General features: G+C 34.5%; 1 protein-coding gene across 1 annotated transcript; it reads left to right on the top strand.

Moving 5' to 3' along the window:
- The first annotated feature begins 12371 nt into the window (after nt 1-12371).
- Nucleotides 12372-15275, top strand: LOC121747445 (protein TILLER ANGLE CONTROL 1-like). Its single transcript, XM_042141480.1, has 5 exons — nt 12372-12443; nt 12526-12562; nt 12653-13155; nt 13983-14115; nt 15059-15275. Exons 1-5 carry the CDS (start codon nt 12438-12440, stop codon nt 15061-15063), a joined length of 684 nt encoding a protein of 227 aa, XP_041997414.1. The 5' UTR covers nt 12372-12437; the 3' UTR covers nt 15064-15275.
- Nucleotides 15276-15912: the final 637 nt, after the last annotated feature.

Below are 15912 nucleotides of genomic sequence, written 5' to 3'. Positions count from 1 at the left end.
TGTAAACATCTAATAGAGGACAAATCAACCTATTCCCAAGTATATATCTCTTCGTTTTCATTTAATTTTATGTGTCGCTAATAATTTCCTCCATTCGCAATAGATATTTTTGTTTTAATTGCTAAAATTAATTTTAATATCCTATGGCCAATATGGCCAACAGATATCAATGATAAGTATTTATTTATTTATTTTAATAGGTAAAAATAGCATATATCCCTTTATAAATATTGTCCACTTTCTTTTTCCATACATATTAAGAAAATATATTATAATACAATAAAAACAAGTAAATCCTTCCCTACTATGACTTTATTTAGGTATTCAAAACAAAAAAAAATGGGAATCCCAAATAAGATGGTAAATTAAAAAGAAGAAATTTAATGCACATATATAATTAGGTGAACTTTAATCATGGGGAATAAAGATAAGATGACAAATGCACATTATTTTATATGATAAGAAAAGTTGACTATAATATTGGGGAAAAAGGAAATATGATTTGTGGCCTATATTTCTCGATAAGTGGGACTGTGTGAGCAAATGTCAACTTTAATTTAATCAATTTTAAAGAAAATTAATGGTATTGGGATTAAGAAAATTATAATGTATCTTTTATATTCGTATAATAAGTCATCAGTGACAATAACTGACTCAAAATAGAGTAATTATGAAACTTGTAATATAACAATCGACTTCAATTAACACTTGTTAATTACTTAATGATAATTTATCCTTTAATTAGGTGAAGTTTTTTATTCTAACGATAAGATCTTACCATAAATACATTAATGAAACAATCAATCATAGTTATCAACCAAATTGCTTTAAAACTATAATGGTGGCTACAACAATAAAAAATAAATTCCATTAGGTATTAATCACTGAGTTTCATTATTCGTACTAATACTAATTAGATTCGGTGGAATTACATTTGGGTGAATTTAATTTATTTCAAATTATTTAAAAAAAATTAAAAGGTTGGAGAAGATTCTTTGATTATTAATTAAAACCACTAAAGATGACTAAGAAAACATTGGCTTAACTCTTTGGTAAATAATTGATATATTCCTTATTAAATTAAATCATAACAAAACTGCCTTGATTTTTCATCTACTACTTAATTGGACCACTTAATTGTTAATCGCTAGGTTAACGTAGCAAGTGGAAACCGTGTAATGAACCTTTAGTTGTCGTTTTCCTAGTCAATTAAATAAGGAATTAATTATGTATAGGCTTGATCATTAATATGGCTTGAATTGAAGATGATTGTTGTGTATTTTGCAAAGAAGAATAAGAGACTATCAAAAACTTCTACAACAAGATATTAAGTAGTATACTTGGTATTATTTTTGTGAGCGTTGAAATATTCTCATTGGTATTTCCAAGGCGCCATGAAGATGTGCTTCCTATATCCTAATCTAATTAGAGCATCCACAACCGTGCTCTTGCCAGCGGCACGGTTGTGGGCCCGGGCGGTACTATTCATGCCTGCTCTCTGGCAAGAGCACAACACCCACAACTGTGCTCTTCCGCAAGGACGAGCACAATTAATATAAAATTCAATTACACAAAAACATTTCCATAATATTAAAATTCATTTAAAACCCACAATAAATATTACAAATGACAAATAAAATTAAACATTGCATAATTAAAATCCTAAAAATTAAAAATTACATAATTAAAATCCTAAAAATTAAAAATTACATAATTAAAATCCTAAAAATTAAAAATGACACTACTCGTTGCCGAATTTCGCCCACATGTGGTTGATTAGGTCTTCTTGTAGTTGATTGTGGATTCGAGTATCGCGCATTGTGTGTCTTGTCTCGATCCTCTGGCCAACCGTCGTATGCTCGCCTCGGCGTAGGGGAGACCTCGCTGTTGAGCTTCCGGCTTCGTCCTCGTCGTAGAAGCTAGCCGCCCTCGGCCCTTCGTCGGCTATAATCATGTTGTGTAATATAATACACGTGAACATGATGTCGGCGATATTATTCACGTACCACAGCCGAGCCGGGGCCTTCACAATGTTGAATCGAGCTTGAAGGACCCCGAAGGCTCTTTCGACATCTTTCCGCGCTGACTCTTGACGCTGCGCAAAAAGAACCCGTCTCGGGTCGTGCGGGTTGTGGAGCGTCTTCACGAACGTCGACCACCTTGGGTAGATACCATCGGCGAGATAGTAACCCATGCGGTATATATTTCCGTTGATGGTGAAGTCGATCGCCGGTGCTACACCATTCATCACATCATTGAAGAGTGGTGACGAATATAGCACATTCAAGTCGTTGTTGGATCCAGCAACGCCGAAATATGCATGCCAAATCCATAGGCGGTAGTCGGCGACCGCCTCAAGGATAAGCGTTGGGCCGCCGCCTTTGTGACCGCTCAAGTGTTGCCCCCTCCAAGCAGTCGGACAATTCTTCCACCTCCAATGCATGCAGTCAATGCTGCCAAGCATTCCGGGAAAGCCATGGACTGATTCATGAAGACGAAGCAACCGTTGGCAATCATCAGTGGTGGGTGCTCGAAGGAATTCATCCCCAAAAGCAGAACGAACGCCCTCGCAAAAATTCTTTAAACATAGGATTCCAGTGGACTCACCGATATGCAAATACTCGTCGAACATGTCGGCCGTTTGCCCAGTAGCGAGTTGTCGGATGGCACACGTACACTTCTGCAACGCCGTGATACTTTGCCGGCCGGCTGCATCTACACCTGTTTGAAAGTATTCAACACGTGCGGACAATGTGTTGACAATTCGCATGAACAAGCGCTTTGACATGCGAAAACGGCGCTTGAAGTAATCTGCCGGAAACCGCGGCTGGTCGGCAAAGTAGTCGGCAACGAGCCTTTCGTGGGCTCCCTCCCGGTCACGATGGATGTACCGTCGATTTGATCTGGTTCGTTGAGGAGGAGGAGCAGGGGTATTCGCCGCGACATATGCTTCGTAAGCGGCACGATGTTGTTCGTAGTATTCTTGTTCTTCGCGTTCCGCTTCCGCCATAATATGGGTGAAATCCATTTGAGATTTTGAGTGGGTGATGAATGTGTTGATAGTTTGTATGAGAATTATGAATGAGAGATGAATGAGAGATGATTTGATGTGATAAATGGATGATGAATGTGTGCATTTATAGATGATTTTGGGGAAAAAAAAATAAAAAAAAATCAAAAAAATTCAGAAAAAACGGGAAAAAAACGGCCATATTTTTGGGATTTGGAAAATATTTTTTTTTATTTTTTAGCATTATTTATAATTAAATACCGATTTTAAAAAAAAATAAAAAAAAGTTTAAACACAACGGCTATGCCGTTGACGAATGGGAGCGCGCCACGTGTGCGTCCGCTGGCACGGACGTGCTCGATACATCGAGCAGCGCCGTGCCAGCGGCGCGGCTGCAGCGGCGGCGGTCCTGCGCCTTGCCAACGGCGCGGACGGCGGTGGCGTCTTTCGCCACCGCTGCGGATGCTCTTAGGGATTTGTTCAGAATGTTTAATAAAAAAACTATAGGTTTGCATACTACGTTATATCATGGTCTATTTGAGATATTAATAAGAAGGTAAGACTCCAAGCAAGTTTTATAATCCGATTGTGTGATGAAGAATAAATGTTTTATTCTCGCGCTTTAAAATTAGACTAGAGATTGATGCTGAAACATCCCATTATAATCGGATCAATGATCGATAACTTAGGCGACGTAAAAAATTAGACGGGAGGAACTTTCAAAAAGCTGGGACACAGCGAGATCGTTAGTAATGATGTGTTGGCTTCACTTACTTTATTTGTTAATATCATTGAACCTTTCATGACTACCCTCACATGTTTAATTATAAAAACAATGAGTACTTAATTAAATTAAAATATAATAAAAACACAAAGTCTAAAGATACTTTGTGTTTGGAATTGTGACTTTGTTTGGGAGTATTACCCGTTTTCATCAACATGTTCTAGCCTCCACTCTTTTGTCATGAACTATATTCATATAAGAAATATTGTTTGAAAATTGATTATCAATGATCCTCTATTTAAGATATAAATATAATTACTTGAATTTCTAATTTATATATGGTGAGCCCATGAAGAATTTCGATTTGCAATTCAAGTCCACTAATTCTCATGGGCCCTTTACCATAAAAAATTTGTGAATCAACCACATCAGACAAGCAAGTTATAATTTTAACAATGGATTTCTCAAATATTGAATGGACCTCATTCATTACATTCTTGCAACGTGGCCACAATTTTCATCATTCATTACTTGCTTTGTAGTCTCAGGAAGTGTCAATATTCCCTCCCTTTACATGAGTCGTCTTCCCACCATTTCTGAAAATTTATCATATTTCATTTTCTGCACTTATTTTAATATAGAGAAGACTCTCATCTACATTATTCTCTATCTTATTTTACCCACTCTCCACTTTAACTATTTATTAATATCAATTTTTCAAAATGAGTGCAGAAAATGAAATGTGAAATTTTCAGGAGCAGAGGGTGTAATTAAACCTGGAGGATGAAAAGGGATTTTACAAGATTTTTAGTGTGTTGAATAAAATAAGAAAAAGTAACTAAATATATTAATGAAAAAAGAAAATAATCATTGAAGTAATAAAGAAGAGATAGAAAAGGTGGTTGGATGTAGGGATGTTAGTACAACCCGTACGCAATTTGTGGGTTGTGACTTGAATAGCTAGCTAAATTTAGAGGTTTGGAGTAAGAGATATCTAGCTCGATAAAATTATAACTCAATTTGCTTGCAACCCGAATAAGATTGATCCAGAACTTGATGGGCTGACCTAATGAATTGGACCTAAGTGCAACTATTGTCTATTGTTCCTTTTGTTTGATATCTAATTCGATACTTCATTGATGATTTTTATATTAAAACTATATAAAAAAACCTTCTATTTTATATTAAATATACATACTATATGTTAATTTTTTTATTATATAATAGTAATAGTTAAATAATTTAAACATTCAAATTTATTGTAAAAATATTAATTTTAAGACATGCTTCAAATTTCTCAATTAAAATACGTTTATATTTTATTTGATTTAAAAAAATCTTATATTTTTATTTAATATGTCTGAGTTAAAGCCAATAAAAGTTATCATAATTAAAAAATTTTACATCCTATAAAATATGATTAATATCACATATTAATTTTATCATTAGTAGGCCGAGTAGCTCTTGGACTAGCTCGAAACCCGGAAAATTACTTCTACTACTACGTAGATTTTTGCATAAAACCATAGACCGGTCCTTTATCTATTGGACTTGGAAATTTTGGCCCAAGCTTACACATTAAACATCTAAATATATTAAATACGTAGAAAACTAAAATATTTCAAATGTGAAGGTTTTTTTTTCTTCTTATCCGGTTAACTAAGTTTTTTAAATTCTCCTTTATTGAAAATATCTAGTCTTGGGTGTTATATAGGTGTAGAAGTATAAATATGTTTGGCAATGAATATATGTTGAGTGCATAATCGATAGTGTTCCAATAGATAGGGATAAGTTGCCGGTTACCTACCATGCCTAACATGTCGGACTCACTCTTTCAATTATTCAAACCATTTCTGAGGCTCATATTTCAGTAGAGATTCTCGACGATGAAGCTTAACTTAGTCGGTAAAGTGCTTTTACTCCAGTCAATAAAGTTATACGTTACAATTTGCACAATTTTCCTTTCCTTCCTTTCTTATTTTAATTAACAAAGCAACTATTACCAAAATAATAATTTTACAGACCGAAATTTTCATTGGCAATTCTTGTTTTACCGTTGGTAAACAGTGTTACTGACGGAAAAACCGTCGGGAATTTTTAGATGTGGGCTATAGACATTCCGTAGGTGACACTATTTCCATTGATAATTACTAAGAGAATGTCAACTGTTGGTAATCTAACCTTTTTTTTTAGTGAATGTTGTATTGAAAATAATGAAAAGACATAATTTTTTTACATAAAATGGACATTTGAAAAAAAAATTAAAACTTTGTAATTCAATAAGTAAGTACTATTCAACTTTCAAACCTAATGAGACTACAAATTTAGCTAAATTTTGTAATTTAAATGACTATGTTCCCTTAATAAAAATCTTATACGGGCTAAACTAATGCTCGTTAGAATTTTGTAACGAAAATTATGAAAAGTTTATTGTAATTAAGATGATCAAAAGTTAAGGGTATTGGAATTTTATTATTGAAGATTCATAACTAACTCGAATGGGCTAAGCCCAATGAAGATTCATAATAGAAATATTTATAAAAGCATGAGATTATTTGTTTTTATATTATCTTATTTTGTTTTTTTTATTTGGTTATAAGCTTCAATATATATCCATAAAAAGTGTACTAAATTAATTGTCCCTTTTATATCATTATAAAAAAAGAGAAAAAATACATAGATAAATTATTCATAGCAAGTAGAAGTACAAGTTACAAAGCTCGTTGGTTATTTATATCACAATAGAAACACATGAACTTTAACTCCCAAATTATCTACAATTAACTCAATTAACAATATAGCTAACAATATATATTTCCTCCAATAGAATCTTATTTACTTTTCATATAAAATAATAAATAGTCCCTACTTCCATTAAACCATTCCACTCGCATTTTATTAATATAAACTATTAATATAAAAAAAATATGAGATTCGCATTCGACTAATCCAGAATTTCATATTTCTTAAAACCTGTAGCAGAAGAAAGTAAAACTCTTTTTTACTTGATGGAGGGAGTAGAATTTAGCAAACTTTAGTTGTAAAAAAGAAGAAGATAAATTAGTTGGTGAAAATAATTGTAAAATGAAAATACGACCTTTCAATATATAGGTAGCAAAACACCTTATAAAGGAGTCAAATGTATTAGAGAAAACCAATCACTAGGGAACAAATTCAACTCTTATACATTGTATCAGCGAATGCCTCAAGCTCGAGCCGAAATGGATGATAACGTTCAGATATTTACAAGTGAGTTGTCATGCATCGAAATATAAAATAAAAAGAGATCAACTTAAATACTCAATGAATCCTTCATCGTAACACCAGTTGTTTTTAAAATTGATCCCCATTCGGATTTAGTTGATGTCCCCTTCACTACCATGTACCGTTCGATAAAAGGGGTCTGTACCTAGCCCCATAAAATAACACCATTATTATCCACCAAAAAGTTGAAATTTCTCTCAACCATCGCAGTCCACATATAATCTCATGATTTAGCTTTTGTAAGAATCCAAAGCAACACACAGTTCAAACATCATATGCTATAACACATGGCCCATGTAGACCTGGATTTCATGTCCCATCTTATTGTTTTCTTTCTATATATACAAAGACACTAACTAACTAATTAAGACCTATATTCATCTATAGTTTTTGTTCGTATTAAAATGAAATATTTGACATTATATCATTATATACTCTACTAAATTACTTTTTCCATTAATGGAAAATTACTTTTTTTACAAGACCATGAGTGGACGCAGAAAAAATATTGATAGTGGCTATGAAATAATATTTAGAATATAATTGTTAGGTGATTCGAATCACCCACCTTGTGTCTGCCACAACTTTTAACTAATCCGATTGATCGCGTGAAATACGACTCAGACCTGATATCTTAATGGGTAATTTCTCTTGAGCATGTGTTAAAAAATATAATGCGGAAAATAAAAGATTATTACGGAAAGTAAAAGACGGGAAGAACTTTAAAGACTACATTGTGAATGACTTGAATTCTATTCTCTCCATGGTTACACAACTATATATAGACTCTAATTCTAGCTAAATATGGAAAATATATTCTAATTATACTAATATCCTTTTTATTTGATTTTCCATAATCTTCATTGATTTCCTTCTTTATTCTTGCCATATCTTCATCCATTGCCTTCTTGTTCTCCAATTAATTAATTTCCTTATTCCAACACTCCCCCTCAAGTTGAGTGTTGACTTTTTCGGCACTTAACTTGCACGATCTTTAGTTTGATATATAGTTTATACTCGTATTTAAGAGTTATTCAATTCCCATTGATAGTTTATGCTCGTATCATAGAGCTTCTTCAATTCATCATTGATAGTGTATACTCGTATCAAAGAGTTATTGAAAGTTTAAACTCGTTTCAAGGAGTTCTTCAATTTTTTCTTCAATGAAAGTTTAGGCTCTTATCAAGGAGCTCTTCAATTTTTGTTGACGGTTTTAACTCGTGTCAAGGACCTCATTCGGCAATTTTGACTCGTGTCAAGGAGCTTGTCTAAACAGTTTTTACTTATATTTAGGAGCTATCTTAGATAGTTTTTGCTCATATCAAGGAGCCATCAGACAGTTTTAGCTCGTATCTAGGAGCTAATTCTAACAGTTTTGACTCTTGTCGAGGAGCTAATTCTGACAGTTTTGACTCTTGTCGAGGAGCTAGTTCTGACAGTTTTGACTCATGTCGAGGAGCTAAATCAGACAGTTTTGACTCTTGTCGAGGAGCTAATCTAGACAGTTTTTGCTCTTGTCTAGGAGCCATTTAGACCATTCTCGGTCCATTCCAAACTCAAACTATGAGTCCATTATTTTCATTTCTTTTCTTTCTTGAGCCTAATAACCACATGGCCCAAATTTACTTCTCTAAAAATGAAGACGTGAAACCATCAGTCTCCTTTATGTTTCTTTATGGGTTTTTTCCCCCGGTGACATACTCTCAAACCATGCCACCTCCACCGAGTTATTGCCGAACACTGTGGTGAGAATACTTCTCTGACAATACTTTTGGTCATCCATCCAAAGTCTGCTCTCTCCCGACGGTGAGAATTCTCCCGTTACTCCTTCAATCCGATTTTTTATTGTTCAACAGTCGACGCTTCGCGGCCATTGTGTGGCAGCGACATTAGCTCTCTCCCCCTCGTTGCGCAGACGTTGGCGTCGTCTTCGTCATTGGCAATTATCTCATTGATTCGGAGATTGAATCGTTTGGCAGTGGTTGATATCTCCCCCTCGGCCAAACGCTTCATCCATTATAACATGAGTTCGCAGCCTCTCAAGGGTGCCACCTCTTCGGAAGTAGCTTCTCCTCTATTGGTCGGCTTCTGCTCGTTTCTCCTTCACAAACCGTGAACTCCTTATCTTGACTACTGTTATTTTCTCTTCGGCTGCAGTCAGCCTTCTTCTCCGGGGATGATGACTCCTCCTTCTGGTTTCTTGGTACTGTGGGTGGAACTCTCCGGCAGTGGTACTACTCTCCCCCTCAGCCGGATGGTTCATTAAACAGGGTTGATCCCGTTGGTGCTGCAACACAATCGCCTCTTCTCTTGGCAATGTTTTCACGACCTCCACTACCTCCACGGTCTCCTCCCATTAGCGTTTGCCTTTCTAGACGGTCTGCTCATTCCTTTCCGGTGGTCGATCACGTATTCGCCTTCCTTCTCGTCTTCCCCAGTACCCATAATTTTAGTAGCAATTCTATTTGGCTCCTAATTCTTGTGGATCAACTGCACCAGATGCACTCCTAATTTTAGTAGCAATTTGTTTGGGTCAACCAGCCACGATGGCTGCTTTCTCGGTTGCTTCTTCTTCTCCGGACCATTTCTGCCTGAAGCTATCTTCTCTTCTATGGCATAGGCACTACTCCAATCATCTCGAATAATTATCCGGTTGGGGATAACCTCTCCCCCTCTGCCGGATAATTCTTCGACTGCTTTACCTTTCCGGGGTTGTCTTGCTACCAATCTTTCCTGGCTCCACCGATATATGGGCTGCTCCTTTGGGTCATCTTTGGCTTTCACTACCATTATAGATTTGGAGAGGAGTTGTTCGGCCGCATTCTTCCTCCCCCCCTCGGCCGGACAAACTGTGGAATCATTCTCTGTTTTCTTCTCTTGGTTTCAAGCTTTAGTTAATTGAGTGGATTATCAAACACAAGGTCTGCTGCTGCACCTAATTTGAGCTTTGGTCAACCAAACAAATTCCAGAACGATACTCAGCCATCTAGCTTTCAAACAAACAATTCCCCTCTTCTCCTCTACAAAATTGTTCGGCTATTTAGTTCCTCACCTCACAAAAGATCTCGGTATCAGGAGCGACTACACAGTACTCCGCAGGATCAGTCTCGATAATTTTAAACTCTACACTTCTCATTCCACCCCTAACAAGGAACATGTCACCTTTTCTCACTAGCCAATAAGCCTCCAAGAAATATGGCTTCAGGTAGGCATCAAATAGATTCCCAGTAACCCCTTCGACTGTGTCATCAATGGGAAGTATGTGGACACGCTTCCCATACTTCACATCAGCATATGGCTAGGCTTCTTTTTTTTTGTTTTTTATAGAGACAGCGAACGATCCCTATGATCGAACCTGCTCTGATACCATGTTAAAAAATATAATGCGAAAAATAAAAGATTATTGCGAAAAGTAAAAGACGAGAAGAACTTTAAAGACTACATTGTGAATGACTTGAATTCTATTCTCTCCATGGTTACACAACTATATATAGACTCTAATTCTAGCTAAACATGGAAAATATATTCTAATTATACTAATATCCTTTTTATTTGATTTTCCATAATCTTCATTGATTTCCTTCTTTATTCTTGCCATATCTTCATCCATTGCCTTCTTGTTCTTCAATTAATTAATTTTCTTATTCCAACATCATGGTTTGTAACACATACTTTGATAATTCGGTCTTAATAATAGAACTCTACCAATTAATAAGCAATATCTATAAACTAAGTTGGGGAAATATGCCTAAACCTAATGCCAAATTGACTAAATAACAATCTTTTTAACATGGGGTTAGCTTTAAACATCACTTCATTTTACTAAGTAGGAAAGAGATTATGATATATAGATTGGATTGGTTTGTGTTGGGAGTGTGTTTTTGTCTTAGATTAGGGGTTCTATTCCATAATTATTTGTACCAAAAATTAATTAAAAGAAAGGAATTAAAGGGGTTAGGGCACATCGATTGTTTGGGGGTCAAAGCCAGAGAGAGGAGGCCAAACTAGGGACCCACCTAGCTATAGAAACGTGGCATTTAGTTAGAACCTCCTATCCAAAACCGAATTTAGGGGGTCGCGCCGTCTCACTACCAAGAAAGGAGAGCCTAATTTTCTACGGTTGAAATATAAAAAACAAAGACGAGAATATAAAAATAGATTCGTGTTCAACATGTAAATATGATAGATAAAAATAGCTATTTGTTGCATTATTTTGATTGAATCCTGCATGCGAATCCACTACTTTTGATACTTGCGCGTATGTCAATCCGATGTAAAAAGTACACAATAATACGCTGAAGGTTTTACCAAACTTCATGATTTTATCGTCAATTTGCCCTTATTAATTGTATGAATCATAATAATAACAAATGTTAATATAATGATGATTATTATGTTCTCGATTAATAACTTATTAAGCAAATTTTAATCTACTTTTAAAATGATTGATTATAATATTATTATTATTTTATATATTAAAAATTTAAGTAAAAAAAATCATACTTCAATTTTTACATCAATTAGTTATTTTATTATAATGTCTATTAGTTAATTAAATTCAATTGATTAATATAAGTTAAAAATCTTAACAATTTTTCTCGACATTTTTAAACACAGGACAAATAATTTCTCAATAATTATAATCTCCAACAACATTAGTTTTTGATAAACAAACATGCTCATTCGATTTCTTTATAGTAGTATATATTATTTTCATGTAAAATGTCATGGATACTGAAAACGTATTGTGAGATTGGGAAAATGGCCGTTTAAATCACCAACTTTGGTCAAAATCTGGTCTATCCCACAAAGTTTGAAATCCGCTAATTAAATCACGAAGTTTCAATTTTTCCAGTTTATCTCATATGTTGAATTTTAGGTGAAATCTTTATTGACGTGGATTGAGATTTCAAGATGGATTGAGATTTAAATCATGAAAAAGATGCGTGGATAATCCAAAGTGTAATCACAAGGAGCTTGATCTTAAAGTTGGATTGAAATTTCAAGATGCAAATATTCCACCTAAAATTCAACACATGGGATAAACTAGAAAAATTAAAACTTCGTAATTTAATTAGCGGATTTCAAATTTTGTGGGTTAGACCAGATTTTGACCAAACTTGGTGATTTAAATGACTATTTACCTTTAAAATTGTATAAATATTTAGTACTCTAATTTCACCTCACAATAAAAACATTAAAAAAACCCTTTTTCTTTTGTTTGCTTACTTTACACTACAAGTTTTTTTTTATCAATTAAATTCATTTAAAATTATATTCTGAATTCGCCACTTATTCCTTTACTTCGTGCTACAAATTATATTTACCAAAAAATTATATTTTGAGTCCACCACTTTTATTAATTAGGACTACTCTATCTCAATTGCCACTACACTTCCCACTCTCTCAACTTTCCTCACTCACCAACAAGAAAAAAAAATGAAGGCAAGTTTCTCATCAAATTCTAACATCCATCTTCATATTATTCTTGATCATGTTTTTCATTGTTTCCTTTGTTTATGTATAGATCTTCAATTGGGTTCACCGCAAGTTTAATAACAAAGGTAATCTTGATCAATGAATCAAATCAATCCCTTCTTTTCCAATCAAACTTTCTTGTTTATTTTTTTTCATCAAATGTGTAATTCATGCAGCGGAGAATCCGAAGAAACACGGCGACAATGCCGCCGCGGAAGAGCATTTTCCGGCCGAGAACAAATGCGACGACGTTTTCGAGGGGTGGAGAGGGGGGATTCTGGCGATCGGAACATTCGGCTATGACTCCTTGAAAGATGAAAATCAACAACTTAAGAGCGATTACTTTTTCGAGGAGGCGGACGAGAGTGGCGAAGACGAAGATGGCGACGAGCCTTTGGTGCTCGTGGCTTGCGAGTTTAACGAGGGGGAGATTGCGGAGACGGAGGAGAATGAGGAGCAGTTTGGGTTTGAATATGTGATGATGAAGAAGGAGAGAACTACGCTTGCGGATTTGTTTGTGGTCGATTCGGGCAAGGATGATCGCGCTATTGGCGGGAACCGGAAGTTCGAAAAGCCGGATTTGGTCGGGGAGAAGTCGAGTCGCAAGTGCGCGCCGTCGTCGGCTTCCGGGAAGCTCACTGCGAAGGACGGTCATCGCCCCATCCACAAATTCAATAAAGTGAGTTTTCTATTATTATCAGTGACGAATTCAGAACATAATTTTTTTTATGTTGATATACTTTTAAACTAAAATAGTTTGGAGTCTATGGTGATTGAATTAGTATGCTTTCTTTTTACATTAATGAGGGGTAAAACTGTAGTTTTATAGAGTTACTATGTTTTTATAATTTAACAGAGGATAAGATTTTAATTTCACAATGTTAATTTTTTAAATAAAACTTAAAATGACGCCATCTTCTTCTTAAAAAGATTCTTCAAATCGAGGAACAATCAAGACGTTTTCGGTCAATACTAAAAAGAACTAGGCTCTCAGCAGTATAGCCACAAGTGAGGTGCTCAAGCGACTTGAGATACTACAAAACTTCTTTTTATTATAAATTTTTAAATTTATCCAAATTGTTATATAAAATTCTTTATTAATGTGATCTGAATCTTCTAAAAAATATATTTTCTCATGCGCACGTTGCTCTCAAAATTTTGTAGGATGGCTATGCGATTAGTAGTAAGAATTAAGTTTGCTAACTAAGATTCGTTTACACTTTGTGCGAGCACGATCATGAGACCAACTCTTCGAATAAAATTTTAAAAAATAAAGACTTTTAATATATTTTTTCTGTATTCGCTCCCGCCAACGGTCAAAGGAGTGATCACCCCCTAATACCCCTAAAGGCCAAAACCCTGAACCCCCACTGTGTATTGCATCTCGTATTTTACTATTATCAATAACTTTAAAATGCATATAAGATTTAGTAGGACTTTATAAGTATCATGAACAACGTTAGTTGCTTTTAATTAATTACTCATAAATAATGGGATGTAAATTAGGTGATGCGAAGAATGATGAGAAGAAAGATCCATCCTGACGTGGGACCCATCAATCCTAAAGTCGCAACATTGAATGATTATAATAGTCAGAGTCGCGTTTCTAACGATTGCGAGGCGCTTCTTCCAACTCAAGGTGCGTTTTCTGTTTTACTGATTTCACGACTTTTAATTTCTACCATTTTAACTTCTTGATACTTATGTTGCAATGAGTACTTGTGATAATTCATTCATCATATTGGTACTAGTAGTAGAATCACATATAAAATTCTTATTTCCAAATTAAGATTATCTTTCCATTTAAATAACAAGGTTTGGTCAAATTCTGGCTTGTCTATAAGATTTGAAAATGAAATTTTAAATTTTTTCAATTATCACATGTGTATAAAACGGTGTCTTTTGGTGATGTTACTGCTTCATTAAAACTAATATTTTTTTTATTTACATTCATTTTTTCTTTTCTTATTTAACTAAAAAATATCATTTTGAGCATCACCAACAACGTTGTTTTTATACACGAAGGAGACAATCAAGAAAAATTGAAACTTTGCGCTTTAATATAGTCTTTGAAACCTTATGAAAGTGAAATTTGACCATACTTCGTAATTTAAATAGTTATTATTCCTGAACTAAAGTAGAGAGTTGGAATTGGAACAAGAATTCCATCTACACCGGACGTTCTTCTTCCGTTATGCACTATGTCATAGAATATAACCGGTATCTGTTCAGATATTCACATATGACTTATCACCCATCGAAAATGTGTAACTCTCTCACTTGTCAACTAACCGTCACCCGTAAAATATCCCCCGTAAAATAAAATATCCAACTCTAGTCCCTAGCTATACCAACAATAAATATCTATAGTAGTATCATTCTTGGATCAGAAACCACATGGTTTGATCTATCTTTTTGTTTGTCGATATTGAGAACTGATAGACGTGGTCCTCTTTTTTGGATCAAAAGTACATATTTTTAATCATTTATGTCCCTGAAATTTACGCAAGACGATTAGTCACCATTAATAGATTCCATACATGTTTTTAGTTGTATGAATGATGAATGATATTTTATTGCAGAATGATTCTTTCAAGAATGAAGTATGTCTGAGACAAGGTGAGGCCATCTATAATTTGAAGATTTCTTGGCTTTCTTTTCATTAAATGTAACGGTTTGTTCTCTTGGATGATAAGTATATAATTGTTTGATTGAAGTGTGTGTGTATTATGTGTAATGTACGAATTTGATTCCATGTTTGGATTGTGCTATTATTGAAGTTGGGTTGCCATGTTTCAATTTTTTTTTTCTCATTCTTGCATTTTTAATTTACTCATCAACACATTGATTTACAAACACACAACACACACACACACATAGGTAGATATAATCAAGTCAATTAAACCACATTTCAATAGAACTCAAATTGTGTGTGTGTTTCTCCCTACAACGGGAGAGTGTGGTTTCCAAAAGATGTAGATACATGATTACTAATTTACTAGGGGTGGTAAATCATGCAGGTTGGGTCGTTCTCGGGTTGACCCGATAGCGACCTTACCGAATAAGGCTTAACCTGAACTCGATCTGTTTACGACACAATATAATATGGTTGACACAACACAATAGCAACCCGAACCTGATATTACACTATTAAAACCTGATATTCTCAATTAAACCTTATTTTACAACCTAGTTTACACGATAAAAATTCGTTTTATAAGATTTAGACCTTATCAAAAAGAAATTGAAAATTAAAGTGAAACATATTTTTTTAAATAATAATAATATTTCTTAATGGGTTATCCGTATCCAACCTGCATCCAATCCGAAATTATCGGGTTTTTAACTGGTCAAACCAATAAGGACACGAACCCAATAAGGCTTGATCCAAACCCAATAATTTCGTTTGTGTCGAAAGTCCAGAGTGTAGTGCGTT

Source organism: Salvia splendens, chromosome 9 (assembly GCF_004379255.2).
Source record: "Salvia splendens isolate huo1 chromosome 9, SspV2, whole genome shotgun sequence".
NCBI classification, from domain to species: domain Eukaryota; kingdom Viridiplantae; phylum Streptophyta; class Magnoliopsida; order Lamiales; family Lamiaceae; genus Salvia; species Salvia splendens.
The sequence above is the reverse complement of the archived record's forward strand: the minus strand, read 5'-3'. Positions and strand labels throughout refer to the sequence as shown.

Bases quoted from the DNA above. Each gene is read 5' to 3' on its own strand.
- LOC121747445 (XM_042141480.1), top strand. The intron at 12,563-12,652 runs GTAATCTTGATC...TAATTCATGCAG, and splicing joins CCGCAAGTTTAATAACAAAG to CGGAGAATCCGAAGAAACAC. The intron at 13,156-13,982 runs GTGAGTTTTCTA...GATGTAAATTAG, and splicing joins CCATCCACAAATTCAATAAA to GTGATGCGAAGAATGATGAG.